The following is a 19,792-nucleotide window of genomic DNA, read 5'->3' as shown; positions in this document are numbered from 1 at the left end:
ACAGCAAATACACTAAGTATGAGGGGTAAAATAAATTAAGCATCCCTAAGAGATTTTTTCCTACAAACATAAAAAAAACCTCCTTAAAATCTCTAAGACTGTGGTTACATGAAAACTGAGAGTGTGCAATGAGTTGGCTGCTCTTAGAAGAAGGAAAATGCTTGTGTGTTTCTTGACTGTAGGGTACGGAGGAGGCAGAATAATATTTCAACAGAATCAATAACAAATTCTTCTTTTATGTGCCATAAAGTCTCATCTTTTGAGAACAATGTCCTACCACAGAGGGGACTGATCTCCATAATCTGCCCTTTAAAAATGCACACATTCTTTGTGGAGACAAGCTTAAAATAAATTACAATTATTGCTGAGGCCAAAGTTTACCAGAACAACTTAGCAACAAAGCTTGAAGTATCTCAGATTTCAACCAGAGTGGGAAGAAAAAAATTACAGACCCGACAAACACCCTTTCCTTATTACAAAGCTTCCCTTACTCTCTTACCTCATCCACCACTCACAAAGCACTGCAGGATCCTGTGCTTGTAAAGTACTACCGTAAGGTCAGATCTGCTCTCTGGCACGCAAATGCAAAAGGCAGCTTTCAGAAGAGGCGGTGAGCCTTTAATCTGCCTGCTTTGGAAACCACAACCATCTGATACTGTTGCTTATACCTTGATGAGTAAGGCTGTTCAGGCTGAACACATGGGCCGTAGCTGCCCTTGAATGGCATTGCCCCGCACTCGGCGCAGACACCGAGCACCAGCACACAGCACGGAGGAGGCATTCCACGTCGGGAGTAACAGGCACCAGCTGGGCAATAACAACCCTGCTCTAAACAGCTGGAGTCATAATCACCCCCTCAGACTTGCCCCCAGTTCACTTCCCATACTGACTATTTCACCTATTTAGGACATCCCATGTGTGCTACCCAAATGACACTGATCACTGCATCTGCCTAATTAATAATTTTTTTAAAGTTGCGGGTTTGCAATAATGGCAAAACTTAAAGAGTTTTAAACAAATATCTTTACTGTTATATTACAACTATTTCACAAATCTATGGATTTTTTTTTTTCTAATTACCTTGTTGGACAAGAGGCCATTGCAGACTGTATCCAAGGTGTCTTGGATGCCAGTAGTCCAGATATTGCCTAAATCTCTCTCTGGGAAAACTTTGGAGCAGTTTACAGTACTATCTAATTCAAGCTGTTGAACAGAAAATGCCATTTCATTTGAGCCTGTACATGCTACACTACATTCCTCCGTATCAGATAAAATTTCATATTTTGCAAAATCCAAGTCACTAGTATTTACAGCAGCATTAGTGTAACAAACATCTACATGAGGAGATACATCATCCACATAATCCTCCTCTACTGTTGTGGCTCGTATTTTAGTTTTTTCATAAACTTCATATGCATTTTCCACTTCATTTTTGTCAGTGGTAATACTTCTCCCATCACTTTGAAGAGGATCTTCACGTGACAGAATTTTCTCGTTGAAACCTTGTAAGTGAGAGTATTTCCCCTCCATGTCTTCCTGATCACTCTCAGCACTGTTTTCTTTTACTTTTCCAGAGGGTAAAATGTCATGCAAAGCCAGCCTGCAGTTTTCTTTGACAGGGACACTCATGCTTGCAAGCAGTGGGGCTTGCTGCTCTCTGCAAATTGTTGGGACATATGGTCTGAACTGACCTACTACATGGATATCTTCTGCAGAAGACAGACTTTGTATTTGAGTTTGCTCCCCTGCTAACGGTGTATCTTGTTTATCTTCCCGTTCTGTTGGAGGGCTACATAAACCAGAATCATCCTCTTCCGAGGTAAGAGAATTCGTACCCCATTTGCATTTGCCTAGTCTAGCTGCCTCTGACAGATCAGCAGTTTCATTAAAGGAGCTTTCACTTCTGTTAGTGTAATCTGGAAAGGTGGGTGGAACAAGCATTCTCCACGATCGTCTGTGCTCCTTCTTTTCGGTGTGAGACTTGGCTTTGGGCAACCCAGCTGTCCGAATTATATCACTGTTCAGTTTGAGAGCATCAAAGATCATTTTTTCATCTAACTTGTTAGCTTCACGGCTTCGAAGCTCAAAAACACTGGAAGAAGTAAGAGCACCATTGGAGCACAAAGTACTGATGTCCAGTGTTCTGTGACTGTAGGGTAAGGTCCGGTCTGTGAAATGCCTTGAAGAGAGGCTGCCCTTGGAGCCTGAATCAATCTGTTCATTCAGCCGCACAGTGTCATAGATAGACCTCTGGGGAACGTAGCAGTCTTCAATATTTAGATCTTCATCTTCTTCCCCTTTGCCAACACATGGAGGATTCTGACGTAGACAGTCTGGCCTGCTAAGTGGCTTCCCCATGTTGAAAGTATTCACACAAGTATACCTCCGTTTTCACAGGTTCGGGGCAAACATTTAAAAAAAACTAGCAATCTGGAGAAACAGTAAACCTGCCCTTAGCATAAGATGCATAGATACAAAAATATACATCATAAGATATGAAGTGGCTGAGGTCATTCATAATCAGTGCATCCATTTAAATTTGACTTTACCTGGATATGAGGTTTCCCACCACCCAAAATATAAAGTGCTTCAGTAAGAAAGTAACAGAAATGTCCCAATATCACAGAACAACAAATTATAGCAGAAACCAGCAGTAGCCAAATTTGTCAAACATTCAGTGGAAGGCTTCATTTAATTTTCCAGGTCAGAATCTGTATCCAAAATCTTCCAAATAAGCCTTCAAATGAACAAGTGTTACAGAAGGTAGTACATTATCTTCTGTACATGACTGCTTAACTGTAATCCATTTAGCTGGCTTGCAGGGTCCCATCTCCTTTATAAATAAAACATGGTGTGGCAGCTTAAAAAGACAAAATCCACAATGGCTTGTATGGTCCTGACCAAGGCACGGAGAAAATCCAGAGGGGTGGGGGGAAATAAGTTAAATCCAGAACAGTAAGAATGATAAAACAGCCCTTTAGTTTTTTGGCAGTAGCTATAAATAACCTTGATCTGAAAGGCAGCTTATCCTCCTCTTGTAACAGGCTTGTTCGTGGTGCCTCCACAAGTCCCACAGGAAAACATCACTTTCCAGCAGCCAAAGCCAACGCGTCCTTTGAGCAGACCGTCGGAAGACGAATGTTTCAGCCCGATTCTTCCGATGCCATCCTGGAGAGCTCTTTAAGGCAGCTGCAGAGCCGAGCAAGCGTGGCGCGCTCCCCGAAGGCACGGCAGGTTTAAATTCGGCAGGTCCCGACTACAAGCTGCAGCTAGCGGGCTGCCCTCGCCTCCTCCTCATTTCCGAGGCGCAGCTGCTCAGGAGCCGAGGGAGGGAAATCCCCTCCGTGCAGCGCCGGCGCGTCCCGCCCTGCGCGGCCGCCCAGCGCCCCGGCTCGCCCCTCCGCAGCCGCCAGGAACGCCCCGCTTCGCTCTTCAGCGAACATCTGCTACCAGCCCGCCCGCGCCCCGAGCGCCGCTCCGGGGGCTCCCCCCGGGGGCTCCCCTCCCTCCGGGCCTCCCCGCCGCCTCCTCCTTATCTCCTCAGCCGCCCGCGCCTTCGCTCCTCGCTCGGTGCCGTGCAGGGGGCTGGCGAGGGCAGGCGGCGGGGAGGCGGTGACATCACTCCCGCCCCAGCCCGCTCCTGAGCGCTCCGGCCGCCTGCCGGCCCGGGGGAAACTCTGGGAAGGAAGCGGCGCTTTAACCGCGCCCGAGCGCCATCGCCCCGTCTCATAAAGCAGTCATTTCAATGGAGGCTTCCTTTCCAAAGTTACACCGAAACTTTACCTTTGTAGTGCTTAAAGATCCCCCCCCCCCAGGTCGCCTAGTGTTTAGATTAGGTGTTGGAATAGTCTGACATTGCTCCACCTGACATGCAAAGTGGGATGCTCAGTCCAATTTTGACTATTTTCAGTCTGGTCACTGGCGCTGAGGCAAGAGCTTAGGCTGGCGTTGGCTGACAGGGCAGCCACTCCTATAGAATCCAGCTCCCACTGAAAGAAACGTCGAAATATTGGAAAAAAATTAACTATATCTGAGTGATTTTGTCTTTCTCCAATGGATTTATTGGAGCCCAAAACCATCCTATCAGGACAAAGATTCCCGGTTAGGAAACTGGCATCTTTTAAATACAGTTCAACACTAGCTCATAACCTACACTTCCAGTTCATAACCGCGGAGGGGAAGGCTTGGGAGACTCAGGTAACTTGCCAACAGCACGGGAGGAGCTGCCATGACCAAGCAGCTCCACTCCAGTAGAAGCCAAACCTCAAATGACCTGAGCTGCTGGTGTGACAGCAGCTATCAGTTATAGGGACAATTCAGATCTCAGTTTAAGGACAGCATAAGGGACTTAGTGCTGAAACTTAAGCACAGTGCATTCACTACAATCAGCTTGAGCTTTCTGCATTAAGCAGCAAGCAGGATACACTGTATGCAAGAAATACAAACATACCTCACTTCATGTTTATTGATTTACTTAATGAACAGTCAGCTATGTATCAAAACACTAAGTTCATGCAAAACAAATTCTCGCTTCCTCCTCTCTGGTGAGCAGCCATATAACATTTGGATTATGCCAAACTGATAATCACCTCTGGATTCTCTAGTAGAGAATATATTATAATGGTAAAGATGCAAACTTTAGATACTTTTGATGAAAGGTCTTATCGTCCATGGTTATTTTCATCCAAAACAACCAAAACCAGATAGATCCCTGCTGAATTCAGAAAGTGCTGCATGATTTTATAGGGGAAGCATATAGCTGAAATTGGTCTGTATTTCTTCAACAGCAAAATTATTTTAACAGTTAAAAAATAGTTTATCATTTTTCACTGTTTCAGCTGAAGAATTTTGTATTACAGATAAGTCACTTTCAAAATGTGTAGGAGCCTCCAACAAAAATGCAACTCTTAAAAAATTTTAATACTTGCTTATATTACCTTTGCTTTTCAATACAGACCTTAACTGTAGTAAAATCCCATTGAAGATTTTAGTATCTTATTCTAGGGTTTGTAATCAGAGCATGGGATATGCAACACTTCGCTCAAAGAGAATCTTAAAGAGAAACTTCTGATTATGTTTTCAACATTATTTGCCTTCAAAGCAAAAATCAGAGGACTGACACCCTCTACATAACTAACAAGACATGGAGATGTGGCATTTAGGGACATGGTTAACAATGGACTTGGCAATGCTGAATTAACACTGGACTCGATGTTCTTAAAGGTCTTTTCCAACCTAAGCAATTCTGTGGTTCTATAACATAAGCCAATTAAAATCTTAGTTCAAGCTCATTGGCAGGACTACTCAGGCTACCTAAAAATTCCCATAAAGTCCAATTAGAAGGCAACCTGTAATGACTATATCTACTTTTAACCCAAAAATAAAAGCAAAAATCAAATGAACCACGTGCTCATGAAAGCTGTAACAGTGACATGTTGGTTTTGCTAAGAAGAATGACAGTACAAGGAATTGTGAAAAAGTTTCAAAAAGTAAAATAATTCAGCTTTGGGTTCTTTCTCTATTTCAGAGAGAAACTAGCTGCAAATGCTTCTCCAACTGCAAACATTCTAGCACCGTGCAGCTAGTCAAACCCGGAGTGTTTGGTTCAGTCCATTTGCACAATTCTTTTTTTGTTTTGCTTCTGAAGAATGGTGGCAGACTCAGTGTACCTTAACAAACCTAATTTACTGAAATTTCCTTTCAGGACTAATCTACACATTGCATACAGACTTTGGGGTAAAAAGTGTCTTACAAAGCCAAGTTAATTAGTAATTTTTTGTGTGTGTCTTATATTACTTGAGATAAATTCTTCATTTGATTATACTCTTCTTGAAGTGAAGTAAGAGTCATGGTTCCACTTTGAAATGAACTGCTCTGAAGATTTTCATTTACAGAAAGTAAATTTTATAACTGCATTGTAAATAAATATAGTTTAACACTGACAGCAACTACTTACAATTTAACACTGATGGCAACTACTTTCAATTTAACACTCTGTACCAACTGGAATGAGTACATTACAAAGAAGAAATATAAATAAAACAAGTATGCATATGCATTTTAAATACATATCTATAAAATACAGCTCAAAGCGAGTTTATTTTTTAAAAAAACATTATGTGTTTTAATGTCATGCCAAGAAGCTGCACGCAGCTCTAACTCTTTGTACATAAAAATTGGTTAAACCACAAAAACCACCTCTGGCCCATTACATGAGATCCTTCCCTGAAGAGAGTGAAGATTTCATGTTAATTGATCTATACCAAAGAACAACTCTTTTGCTTTACTCTTGAGGAATTGAAGTCGACTGTAGCTGACCACAGAAGCTAAAGACATAAGTAGCCAGACAGTGGTTTTGTGGCCACAGCCACATTTTCAGGTTGTATGTGTTTGCGTACGTGCACAAACATGTGAGCAAACACAAACACACCACGAGTGGAGCAGGATCTGTGGGATCCAGTCTCCCTGCAGTTTGCTGCCTCAGGTAGAACTAATCTCTGGAAGGGCAAAGAGTATAAATATAGATTACTTACTGTAATTTTGATATGCCCTAGTAGCACTGACAGCAAGTATTAGGAGAGTTGATTCCTATCCTCCTACTATCAGTATCCCTTCACTAACCACACTCTCGCTTAGTAAAATTTCTCGTTCTGGTCTCCCTATTTCCTTTCTTCAAAGGCTCCTCACTCTGCTGTTTTATTTCCGCATTTGCTTTTCACTTATTTAAACACTTCACTTTTTCATCATTCTTCACGTCCTGTTTAATGGCATTGTGTTTTTAATCATAAGCAAAAGCATGGCCTAAAATAGTTGCTTCGAGCAAAACACATTTCTAAGCTTATAAATATCTAATATAAATACAATCCCAGAGTAGACTTCTGGATATAAACATGCTGCTATCACTGTTCTCCTTTATGTCTCTTCAGGGGTTTTTTGTCTTCTTAGCACATAAGCTCTTGTGTTTCAGGCATGCTGTCCCCTCACTGGTCTACACAGGTCTCTCACTCCCAAACTGCTCAATTGCTGTGTTGTGTCCAATGCCCTGATGAACTACAGCACTGGGACAACACACAGGGAGCTGGATTTTTCTACCATCCACTCATCAGGTTGTAACACTCCAGAAACATTTTTCTTTATAATAAAATACATATTTGTACATACACAATTCATTGTATAAAATATCCATTAAAAAAGACCTGAAGCTGCACATCATGTTTGAGTATGTAAGAAATGTGGTGAAATCAGAGATCCCAAACTGGCTACAGCTGAAGTCCTGTACAGCCAATGTAAGCAAGAGCATTCACAGCAGGAGCTGTTGCTATTTTCCAATATCCAAAGTGTTTTACTACACATATACAAAGAAAAGCCATTTGTTTCTCTTTTAAATTGAGATAGACTTGTTAGGATAGACTGGCATACAATTTTAATCCTCCCAGTCTAATCCTCCCAGTCTAATCTCCTCATAATGTAACTATTTGTTCAAGATTTTTGTCTCTATTTATGCATTCTCAAAGACCATCAAAACTCACAGTAACTTCCATTTGAAATTCCCACATGAAAGTTTTTTGGATTAGTTTTCCTTTCCAACATGGCTTAAACAAGCAAAATGCACCCTCTGTTGGGCCAGCCGTGTAAAGACTCTTTTCCAAGGTCATCAAATTTTTAACAGAATAGCTTATCAAGTGCTGCAGTGAAGGTTTGACTTTATCATTAAGTGTCAACTAATGTACAAGTCTTACAAATATTTGAATCAACATTATATTGGAACGAAACCAAAGCACTGCAGAATATTCAGTGCTACTGTATAGCCATTAGGAGATCTATGATTTTTTTCAAACACTGCTTACATCTATAAATCTTTCTGATAAGCACTGGAAATTAATTTCTTGTAACCTAACCCAAGCAAATATCTGTACTTATTTCAGCAGCAAAGCTCAATTAACACTCACTATCACTGCAATGCTTTTTTTTTTTTTTTTTTTGGAGCTGGACATGGATTGCTAGCTGGCATATTAAAAAAGCTACACACAGAAGCTCTGGAATACATCTTGGACAAGGATGCTATAGTAAAAATCCCAATATCAGAGGGGGATTATTTTGCCTGTTTTCTTTTTATTAGGATGCTTCTAGGTAAGGGTGGAATTCAGTGAGGTAAAACAGGCCAGTGTATCTGAACAGAAAATGGCAAAAGGTAATATCTTGAACCTAAATACACTGAAACCTATACCCAGGTGACAAAACCGTAAGCTACTCAGATGCACAAAGTGAATGTGGGCTGGTAGGTGAACACTGGAGTCTAGAATTCACACCACTGTGAAAATGAAAGTTGTGTCATACAAAGACATCAAATAGAGCTCTAAAACAGAAAGGCAGATAGATTACAGAAAGTAACAAGATAGTGATGAGAGGTGAAGAGGGAATTGGGGTGCGGGAACTGGGAGATGAGATACAAAATTCCCAATGTCTGCCAAGCTGAAGCAGCTTGGAGCCTAAGATCCCCATTTAAAACAGATAAAATGCATACAGGCAGAACAGACTGACTCCTCTAAGGTCTGCACTTACCCAGTCCCTTTCACTATGATGTTTAATAAAATGGTATTGTGGTAAAATACTTTATAATAGTAAGAAAGCAATCCTCCTACCTTGAATGTATTCAGCTGCTGATTAATAGCCTCTGTTTCCATTCCAACAGGACCTTGTGACTCTTCATGTTCTTCAGCTCTCCCAAGCAGAGTGGAAAATTCTTTTAGCTTACTGTAAAACTCCTCAACACGGCAAATAGTACCCTCCACTTGATCTTCCCTGGCTTTTGCTCTGTCTAGTAGCTTGTTGCACTGTTTATTTAGAGCTTCCAAGTCTCTCTTTATACCAACAAGATCAGGAGAAGCTTCGGCTTCTGTGGCTAGCATAATTTTACAGTTTTTATTAGCATTTTCATTATTCATTATAAGATCCTCCAACTTTTTCATGAAATGTTTTATGTCCTCTCTCTGTGATTGCAGTACCTTGAGATCTCTCCCCACTGGAGCCATGCTATCAAGTTCATCATCAAACTCTGCAAACTGAGAGAACATCTCTCGGATGCTGTTTTGGAAATGGCCAATTCCCTGAAGTTTGGTCTCTAGGAATGAGCACCTATCCTCAACTTGCTGCTTCACTGCCATGTATTCTTGCTCCAAAGATTCAGCTTGGAGTAAGAGGTCAGAAACACCTGCTGAATCAGAAGCTTCTACCACCAGATCTTGGGCAAGCTTTTTTGCCAAATCAACGTGAGGCTTTAAAGCTTGCAAGGCTTTCTGCTGGGCCTGCATCATTGTCAGGTGTTTGTTACTGAATGACTGAGGTCCAAGTGAATCATGAGCTTCCAGATGCTCTTTGGCACTTTTAAGTTGTCTTTCAGTTTCCCTGGATGAGTCCTGAAACTCTTTCACTCTTTGTGCCATATTTTCCAAGCACTCTCTCTTCTTATGTAACTGTTCTGTAACCACTTTCACATTCTGATTCAGCACCTTAGTTTCTTCTTGAACAATTTCTTTATCTGTTTGACATGCATTGAGCAAACTTTCAGCAGAATTATTTAATAGTTCCACCATCCCATGGTGTTTATCCAGGTCCTTCTGCCATGCCCTCACCTGAACAATAGAATCCTCTATTTCAACAGGGTTTATGCCAACTTTTAATTCACACAGGTTGCTTTGGCACTTCTCTATCCACGGCTGCAGATTTTCCACATGCTGCTTATATTTGAGGGCTTTCTCCAGACAATCTGTTAATTTATCCTCCCTTTCTTTTACCTGTTTCTTAATTTCATCCCAGCTATTCTTGAGTGTGGCAATTTGGGATTGTAACTCTGCTTTGTCATCTCCTTGAGTCTTCTGTAAGATACTTTCTCCTTCTGCAACAATTCTTTCATATGAACTAATCTGATCGGTCATTGTCTTCTTAAAATCTTTCTGCTCTTCAATTAGTGATTGCAAGGAATCAAGTTTGGCTGACACAGGACGAGCCTGGTTCAGCTCTTCTTTCTTTTTGCTCAGCCAGGCCTGAAAGTCCTTAGACATTTGCTGGAACTGATGAGAAGTGGCGTACGCTGACTGAAGCTGCTGAACATGGTTATCTACAAAGGAGAAGGCAGCACAGAGGTTCATTAGCAGAACCTGATAGTATTCAGGGGAAAAAATAATAACTAATATTGATTCTGTTATGCATGATCATTAATTTAAAGAAAACCAGTCCTTAGTATGTGGAGTTTGACTGGCAGACAACCAAGTTTCTTGCAAGGGGCAGACTCATTCCTGTAATGAAGATCAGTGAAGGCATTAGGATATGAATCAAATGAGGTGAGCATATCCAGTCTGTGTCTGCATGGATCCCATTTGGGCAGATTTTGGTGGTAAAAAACACACAGTCATGCTTCATAGTACTATGAAGTGTAAGCACAGGGAAAATTAAGTGGTGTAACCTAGTAGTGCCTAACTCATGGCCTAGAGGCAATACATGTTACTAGGGAGATTGTCTGACATTCCTTGTGACCAGAGGAAATTAAAAACCCAACACTGAGGTTGCTAGGGAGAACAAAGTGTGATATAGCTTATAATATATTACTTGCTTAGTTCACAAGGTAAGGAAAGGCTGCAGACTACCAGCCCCCTTCTGTCACCGACAGTTTTATACAATTACCACAGTGTTTCACTAAGCCATTAACTGGTGTTTGCCTAGAAATTATTATTTGGGCTTATACTCTGCCCCTATGAAGTTGGGTAGCTTAATGAACAGCATCCTCTTTTGGTATTCTAATTCAGTGAAGATGCACTTGCAGGAAGACGTGACAAAAGCAGCCCTGCTATTTTACTCCAAGTTCTCACCCAAAATATTCACTAGAAATTCCAAGCACTGTTCTTATCTTTTCAAGGCATGAGGATTCTTCTAAATTTGAATGTACAACTGTTTGGGGGTTGGACTGGACAGAGAGCTGACACCAGGCTCAGTTTGCTCAATACCTCTATCACAAACTTTTGCCTTACTTTATGCCTTACTTACCGTTTTTCTTTAAATAAATACTAACCTGATTTTTGCTCAATATCCTTAAATGATTTTAAGATGCCTTCTAACTGTCTTGTAAGTTCTGCCTTCAAATACTCTTCCCCAACCAGTGTTGACAGCTCTTCACAAAGAGCTTGTGCTGCATTTATATTCTTCATTTCCTGTTCTATTTCCTCCTTCATTTCTTTAGCAATTTCCAGCTGTTGTTTCACAGCATCAGGTTGTGTACTCACAGCCAGGCTGCTGCTGAGTTTACTATCCAAGGCACTTAGCTTATCAGACAGGCTTCTGAGTAAACTTTGATACTCTGTGCTTTTCACAATAGCTTGGTCAATTCGGTCACATCTCTTCTTCAGCTGGCTGGTTAGACTGTCCCACTTTTGTGCCACAGCTGCCAGTTGCTCTTTTACAATTTCATGTGAGGGTGGATGTTCACCAGGTCTCTCCAGAATCCCCTGCCCAGCCATAGTTAACTGCTCATATTGTGGCTTTCTGGTGTCAAACTCTTTGAGCAGAATCTAGGAAAAAAAGAGAATTTTAAAATGAATTTACTTCATGAGAAAAAAAGTGCTTCTGACAAAAAACCATGTCGAATTTGTTGTAGCTAAGCTCTATTATTGAGTGTATCCAAGTTTAAAAAGCCAGTGAATAAATGTACCTTCTACATAAACTGTGTTGTTTCCAAGTATTTACATCAAAGAAACAGAAAAAAAAATGAGATGAATTTACACATCATCTAATAAAAATTCAACCAGGAGATACAAGTAAACAATGAATTCTGTTAATACTACAGTAATTAAGTAACCACACCAAGCAAAATCAGTGTTGTTTAGTTTCAAGTAGTGTCTTCTTTCCTAGACAGTTTTGATATTTGTCTTTAGAAAGGACTTCAAAGAAGATGTATTCTGACACAGCATCACAATGTTTTATTTAGAACAGAGACTATTTGGCTAATTCACAGAATGACTGAATGTGTAGTGTAAGACCTTTTAAGTTAATATCACTGGTTCTCAGTATTTCTTTTTTGACAGTAAGTCACAGTGCTTGAAAAAGAAGGGACAAATATAATAGTTTTACTTTACAGAACATTCCAAACCCTTTCTAAGTCAATTAGGTTGAACTTCTAAGGACTGTGAAGTGATACATTATAGTCTTATGCCATCTGTCTAGACTTCTGAAGCACTTACAAACCAGTACTGAGCAATAGTATTTCACAAAGTATTAGAACATAATTCATGTTTTAAACACTTCATTTTAAACAATATTGATATTAAGGCTTTAATAATACTTTTTTCCAAAAACAAATAATTTCCCATCAGTTTAGAGTAACTACCAGCATTAGAAACATTTGAAATTAAATTTTCTACCTACTGCAACCACATCTGATTTCACATTTACTTTCTTTTGTCTGCAGTTTGCTGCATTGCTCTCAGTAAATTACTCCACTTTTTCACTACACTTTTTCTTCTGTCTTTGACATTCTTGGCCCCATATCTATCCACAGTACTGCATTTCACGTGCCTTCATATTTTTGTTAGCTACTGGCACAGTCAAGGGAATAAATTCTCAAAAAGCTAGTTCTAACCACACACTGTATATGAGGAATGACAGTAAAATGTCAAATTAATAAAATTCAAAGGGACATTTTCATTCTACTACAGAGAAACCACAGTATGGTTAAAACAGAAAGATGGATCAGAGGATCAATGTCTCCTCAACATTTTTCTTTACCTGCTCTGATCTCTTTTCACTCTTATGGTATTTTTTTGCTTTAATTAAATTAACTGCAGTCAAGTATGACATAAGCTGATACCTAAAGATAAACGAATCTAATGGCTTATACTAACCATGCTCTGCTCTAGATGCAAAATAGTACTTTGCTAATAGCAGAAAGGCAGAAGAAACTGAAATCAATAATGTGTGTTGGCACTACTCACCTGAACCTGTTGCTTTTGTGTGTTCAGCATATTAGGATCAATTGATAATGGTCCCAGCACACTGACCATTAGCTCCTTTTCTACAAGCCAGTGCTTTAGCTGGGCTTCTGCTGTCTGGAACTGGATCAGGTAATTTGAAGACTCCTCCAGTTTTTGTTGTCTCTCAGATGTAACTTGATTGAGTTCTTTCCATTTGGAATCTAACAATGATAATGTTAACATATTGCATGCTTGTTCTAGGGGATGGATTGTGAGACAGCAGACTGTATATGAAACATGAACAGAGCTCTCTCATAAGGCTTCATGCTGATTAACTCCAGGTGCCTTATTACAGTGACTCTGCAAATAACATCTTTTAAAAGTCAGACCCACATACACTTGGATGACAGTCAGCAATGTGTGGAATTTTTAGAGCAATGAATATTCAATATGTAATAAAATTATACTGGAATATTACTGAATGAAATACACCCAAATTTAGGCTTTGGTCTCAAATGATATAGAAGGCAAAGGGTTCTACTCAGTTATAACTTAGGTGCCTGATTTAGATACACAAATCTCCCTGCTTGCTCAGTAATAAAGCCCTGTAAGTTTTCAAGGGTGATCAGAAGCCCAAAATTTGGCTTCAGCTCTGAACAGCCCTCTGAAAAAGCCTAACTCTTTCAAATGTCTGTATCGTTCATTTAAAACCACTCATCTAAAACATCTAAACCAGGTTCCTAATGATGGGCAATGAGACTACTTCTGCATATAGGTATTTCAAAAGCACTGTGTGAGCTCAGATTCACACCTCACCAGTCTTTTCCACTATGGAAATAGCTTCTGGAGCAGCCTTTGGGTCTTAGTCTTGCAACTTCCTCCTTCCCCTCTGTGATACTGTCAGTGCTTGCTCAGTCAGCTCTGGCATTTTGCTGACTCTCCCTATCCCTGATTTTCATTCCTGTTTTTACAGTTCCTTTTGCTGCTTCACAGTCCTCTGCTCATTCTGTATTCATCCCCTTTCAACACAACTAAAGGTCTCTTAGAGACCTTACTTGCTACTGAAACTTTTCAGAGTTTCACTTACAAGCAGGACAGACTGGAAAAATTCTCAGCTTCAAAACTACTGTTGGTGTAGCAATGGAAATGCCTATCGCTATGAAACACAACTGACATTCAATGCTATTGACCTATAATTTATTTAAAATATGACTAACATAAAAAGAATTTTTAAAAGCTCATTAAAATTATGTGTTGCAATATCTCAAAATCTATTGACCAAACATGGTAATTTTCTTTTTTCATTGGCTTTTTAAAAAAATTTTTAGCAAAACTTATACAGTTTTAGAAAACAGCAAAAAACCACCAAACCCACAAAATGCCAAAAGCCACCACTTCATGGGGAAAATACATGCAGAAGAGCACTACCAACAACTCAAACCATTCTCCAGATGAAATTAGAATCACCTTAATTTGTTATATTTTGTAAAAAGAACAAAATATATATGTTGCTTGTAACTGGCCAGTCAAGTTTTAGCAGCACACCATTTGAAAAAAAGGTAAAGTCTTTAAAACAGGGAGTCAAGCTATAGCCTGTGCACTAATACAAATTCAAAGCCCATGGACATCAGTGGAATTACTTTAGATCTACATGCTTACAAATGGAGTTATTTCCACAGAATTTAAGAGGTAAGAGGAAACAAGGTATTAAAAATACTTCTTATTGCTAATAAATTAAAAAACTCATAATAAAACAATTTCCAAATCAGTCTGAGCTATAATATAGCTTTATTGAAGTACCTATTTTATCCAACGTTTGTCTCCACTTTGGTGCCTCAGGAGAGTCAGGGTTCTTCTCCAACAGCTCTGTAACTTTGTCCTTTAGTTCCTGCACTTTATTTGCACTTTGCTTTAATTCAGTTTCAAAAAGCTGAAAATTTAGGTGATAAAATAAATAAATAAGACAATAAAGAAGAATGGTAAAGTTTGCAGTCCAAAATACTGAAGTGCCAAACATGAAGATAAAAAAATAAATATCTAGCCTGTATAAACTACTTTTCTGCTACGAATCTCAAAACACATTATAATGACATATGTTGCTAGTCAATTTTTTTTGAAGAGAGAACCTGACAGAAATAAACTATATTAATAATTATTGCTTAATTTAAACAAGTCACAGAACTAGAAGAATTCAGATAAATAAGATTCATTAGCTCTCATCATATTCACACATACCTGGAATCTATTTCTGTACAGAAAACAAACTGACTAATGCAAAGTACAGCTCACAACAGAAACAACCCAGCTAGCTCTGACAGAGAGGAGTGTGGTGTGACCTCATTTACCTCAGTGCAAGTCCTACTATCACAGACAATTTACTGAAGATCCCCAAAACCCATAGTTTAAAGACAATCAGAGTTTTAAGTGTAAACCTAACAGAAGACTGAGATACTCCAGCAAATCCTAATTAATGCTGTTTTTGCAGACAGAAGTGAATGTTTCTTATATGCCTGGCAAAGGGCTCTTTTATGAATGTTCTTAAGTAACAAAGCTTGCCTCATGGAGTTGCTTTCTAATTATCCAAAACCCACAAAAATAAACACGAAATAAACTGTACGTGATTTAGAACTTCTAGCAAAAGGTCCAATGCATCAGATAACTCTTGTCTGAGCACTCGCTCAGTTTTCCAACTATTTGTGAACACTTTTCTATTCTACTACACTGCGGGTTAGATAATCATGATAGCTTTGCACATTCTCTGTTAAGAAAAAAGAGCTGGTTTTCTTTCACACTTAGTCTGAATTTTAGTATTCAATGTTATCCAACTCTGAGGAAGTTGGTAGCTGGTCAGGTTAATTTTTAAGGGTGACCTGCCACATATAAAAGAAACTCAGGTAAATCTAATTCTGTCTTTGTTTACATACAACCATAAGCAAAAAAAGAATTTTCCCTATCCATTACATTTCCCTTTATAGACGAACCTCACATGTGTTAATATTGTCCTTCATTGCTAGGGAAGCATATGTCTCCAATGCTGAAACAGGACAGAAGCTTACTGCTGATTCAGTGGTTTTCTCCTATCGATAATAAAGGGGGAAGGAGGCTGTTGTGCAGCTCTATAACTTAACAAGCATGACAGGGCTGCTGAAGAGAAACACTGCTTTGGGAGAGACATAAGCCGCTGCAGCTGCAGAGACCAGGAGGTCTGTGGAGCGTCAGGGAGCCAGCAGCTGCAGAAACAGCTTTTGGACAGATACAGCCATTCAGATATTACAAGTAATCTATTATAGGCCACTAAACCACTAAGATCAAAAAAGTTTATTGCATGATCAGTACAGCCTCACCTTTTCAAACTGTCCACTGAAATTATTATTTTCTGACCTGCAAAACTCATTCTCTCTGACACAGTGCACCTTTACTCCACTGACACAGTTTGCCAGATTTGCTCTAAGCCTGACTAATACGCTTAGTAGGATCATTTAAATACTCTCTGCAGCATTAAGATAGGCTGAGATATCAGTTATTTCATAGCATCTGCCTAATAACTACGAGAAAAAGTATTTGTTTGAAGGCACAAAGTACCTTATGTTGTTCAACTTGGGCTTTAACGGCATCACTATCTGTTGGAGCAGCTTCCCAGTCTGATGCAGTTTTGTCCATTTTTTGCAACCAATTCATCATTGAGGCTGATTCTTCCTGAATATTTTGCATTTTTGAAAGCATACTTTCTAGTTCTGAAATCTTTTCATTCAACAGAACTCCCAAATCTTCATAGCTGTGATTTACATTAGACATAGCTTGTTGAACACTTGTCAGTTCTGTAGAGAGAGGTGCAGGAAGACTGTGTTAGAAGTTACAAGGCCTTGCAACAATACTGAATGTACTGAAACAGTATTGAACTGTACTCTGAGTTAGAGTAGATAATAGTCCCTCCAAATAAGAAGTCACTGAATATGTTAAAGTTATTTCCAATCCACTCTAAATGTGGCAACACCACATCTGAATGAGCTAATATAAGTTCCTATTTGCAAGAACTTCACAGAAATCATTATTTCAATACATACAAGCGCACAGACATGTTTCAATCTTTCTACCCGTTGCTGTTTTAGTATTTTAAGTAACAATTCCATGACCAAAAGTTGAATGTACTGGGCTACAGTTCAGCTACTATGAAGTCCTTATATAACATTTTCTCTGTTTCTATGAAAGAGTTGGTCACAGTGACACAAATGTATACAAAATGGGTGTCTTTGTATACATATATTTGTGTATACATGTTGGGAATGCTGATGGGTGTTGAAGTTTCAATCCCCATTGAAAGGTATTTCTCAGAAGTCATGTCATATTAAAATAGCCATCTCCATATACATTTATAAAGGATATACTGATTCAGAAAACAAGGCCAGATTTGATTGGTCTTCAAAGAAAATAATGAGATAGGTATTGTTATAATTACTTATAATATCACGCCCTAGTCAATGTAGTTCTTATGTGATGGTGATGTGAAATTTCAGTCTGATAATGACTGCTACAAGCAGATTTGTGTGCAACATTTAAAAATACTTCCATATTCAACAGCAATTGGCAAGCAACAGTTCTTTATCACATCCTGAAATTTTTACTGACCTTTATTTTTCAAGAAATCCTGAGTTCCTGGAGCTCCTCCTTCACCATTTAAAATTGTGCCACCTGTGGATCAAAAGAGATGAAGCCTCTTGCTTATCTGAGCCTTTTCCCACCAAAACCCCAGCACTTAATTTCCTCTTCAAAACAGCATGATCCATAGCATTACAACAGCAAGATCCATTACAACATCAAGAACAAAGCCTCAGCCAGCCAGTACCATAAGTGGTATCACATGGGCAGAGCATGTGCATAGTGGGTGGGGTGTATGTCCATGCATGCACTTAGAAGGGTGCATATATGTATGATGTATCAGCAGTCCTACTGCTCACAATTCTGTACTGAACAACTGACCAGGGCCAAAGGTTTATGCCCTAGCTGAGAGGCCTATTCACATCCAGACTGCTAACATCACTTCCTTCCTCTCCTCCAAAGGACCCTGTTCCCTACTGAGAACACGGTTTCACCCAGCTGTGATGGGTATAGCCTGGGAGAGGATGAGCTGGCAAATGCTGCCACTGAGGAGAGCTAAACATTAGACAGCAATGAGACCCAGAGTGCTTATTGCAGACACCACAACCAAAGGCACTGCTTATTTAGGGCACCTTTACCCATCAGGGAAGTGGTTGAGATGCCATTCCTGGAGGTATTTTAAAAACATGTATGTGTGCTGCTTGGAGACATGGTTTAGTGCTGGACTTGGCAGTGCTGAGTTAATGTTTGCACCTCATGATCTTAAGGGTCTTTTCCAATTTAAAAAAGATTCTATGGTCTACGTTCATTGTAACTCTGCACAGAAAGCTCTCAAAACCAACTGGATTCATCCCTCCCTATCTTGTCATAAGCAAGACTCAAGCATGTGCTCCATGAAGTCCTTACTGTCACTCAGAGACAGCCACTCACTGAGGCAGCCCTATTAATTAACCATAGTATCAGAGCCTCTGAAACCAGAGGGTTTCAATGGGCTCTGTAAAATGGAGTCAGACCAAAGAGCAGGGCCACATGATCACACTGCAGAGAACTGCAAGGAGAATCACTTCCCCCTCTCCTGCACATATGTATTCCCAGAAGAGCAATTAACAGAGGAAGATAAATGGTTGCCTTGGAAAAGGCTATGCATCCAGCCCCCAGTACCAGCTGGACACTGAGGACGACATTAGTGGCAGCTGGAGGACGGCAAGAGAAAACAAACCAGATAAGAGAAGTCACAGGCTCCAGCCAGAGTCCTGTAGATCTTCATGCTCTTTTAGCTGGACTCTGGTATTTATAACTGTGATAAAGTGATACACAGTACAACTCTTGTTAAGGAGGGCAAACGTTCTGATCTGGAGGATTATAGCTGCTCTTATGTGAGAGCTATTTAACTAGTTTTTCTATCTGGATGCTTAGGAGTAGAAAAAAGAGGCAGAGGAATGAGCCCAAGTAGATCATAGAAGATTCCAAAATGTTCTTTGAAAGATTTTTATTTAAAGTTAAAACAAAACAAAACAAACAAAAAACCCACAAAAACAAAACAAACCCCCAACAACCAAACAAACCCCAAACCAGAGGCGGCTATTACAAAGAGATATAGGAAAGCGTTCTACTTTTGCCCAATAGGTATCTTCTGTCAGTCCCCAACCACCCACTCATTTGCAGATGACCAACGAAGGCCAACACACTTGAATTTATTTCCAGACCTAGTCAGTTCAAGAATTGACTGAAAATGTGCTTATTGCCATTAAAACACCCAATGTCCTTAAACTATGTCTGGAATGATACTTGGCAGAATTACTGGTTTTTGTAAAACAAATTAATATTTAACACTAGAGTAAAAAAAATCATGGAAATAAGCTTGCTATCTTTATATTTGGTTACCAGTAGAATTTAGCTGAAGGTCCAGACAGAAAACACATATTGGGCCAGGAAAATCATGCTGAGATACAAAGTTGATTCCCTTCTGTGCTGTTGTTTCAACTAAAACACAGCTAAAACACTAAAACTAATACTAGTTATGATATCATATTAGGATGAGTACGTTTAGCTAGGCTCATTTTTTTGTATAAACCATCTCCTTGTTACCGTTCTAACAAAACCTCCATGACTCCGCAAACCTTTCTGCGTTTCCTTGGTGTCACAGAACAGCCTTTTGGCCATTAAATTGGTACCTTGTGGTGGTGTCTGGAGCTACAGTACCTCTGTGCAGGTACATCAGAGCTGGCAAAACAAAG

General features: G+C 39.6%; 1 protein-coding gene across 9 annotated transcripts in view; it reads right to left on the bottom strand.

The window, feature by feature from the left end:
- Positions 1-19,792, bottom strand: part of DST (dystonin) — a 289,675-nt gene that overhangs the window by 66,137 nt on the left and 203,746 nt on the right. For all 9 annotated transcript variants that reach the window (XM_066179759.1, XM_066179751.1, XM_066179753.1 and 6 more), the window contains 6 exons: positions 17,586-17,648; positions 16,542-16,777; positions 14,760-14,889; positions 12,981-13,180; positions 11,066-11,561; positions 8,643-10,117 (listed from right to left, as the gene is read on the bottom strand). In XM_066179759.1, coding sequence (XP_066035856.1) covers positions 8,643-10,117; positions 11,066-11,561; positions 12,981-13,180; positions 14,760-14,889; positions 16,542-16,777; positions 17,586-17,648 — 2,600 coding nt within the window. The remainder of the gene's footprint in view (positions 1-8,642; positions 10,118-11,065; positions 11,562-12,980; positions 13,181-14,759; positions 14,890-16,541; positions 16,778-17,585; positions 17,649-19,792) is intronic.

Source organism: Chamaea fasciata, unplaced genomic scaffold (assembly GCF_029207755.1).
Source record: "Chamaea fasciata isolate MVZ Bird 193981 ecotype frontalis unplaced genomic scaffold, bChaFas1.0.hap1 SCAF_3, whole genome shotgun sequence".
NCBI lineage: Eukaryota > Metazoa > Chordata > Aves > Passeriformes > Sylviidae > Chamaea > Chamaea fasciata.
Note: the sequence above shows the minus strand (reverse complement) of the source record. Positions and strands in the feature narration are given on the sequence as shown.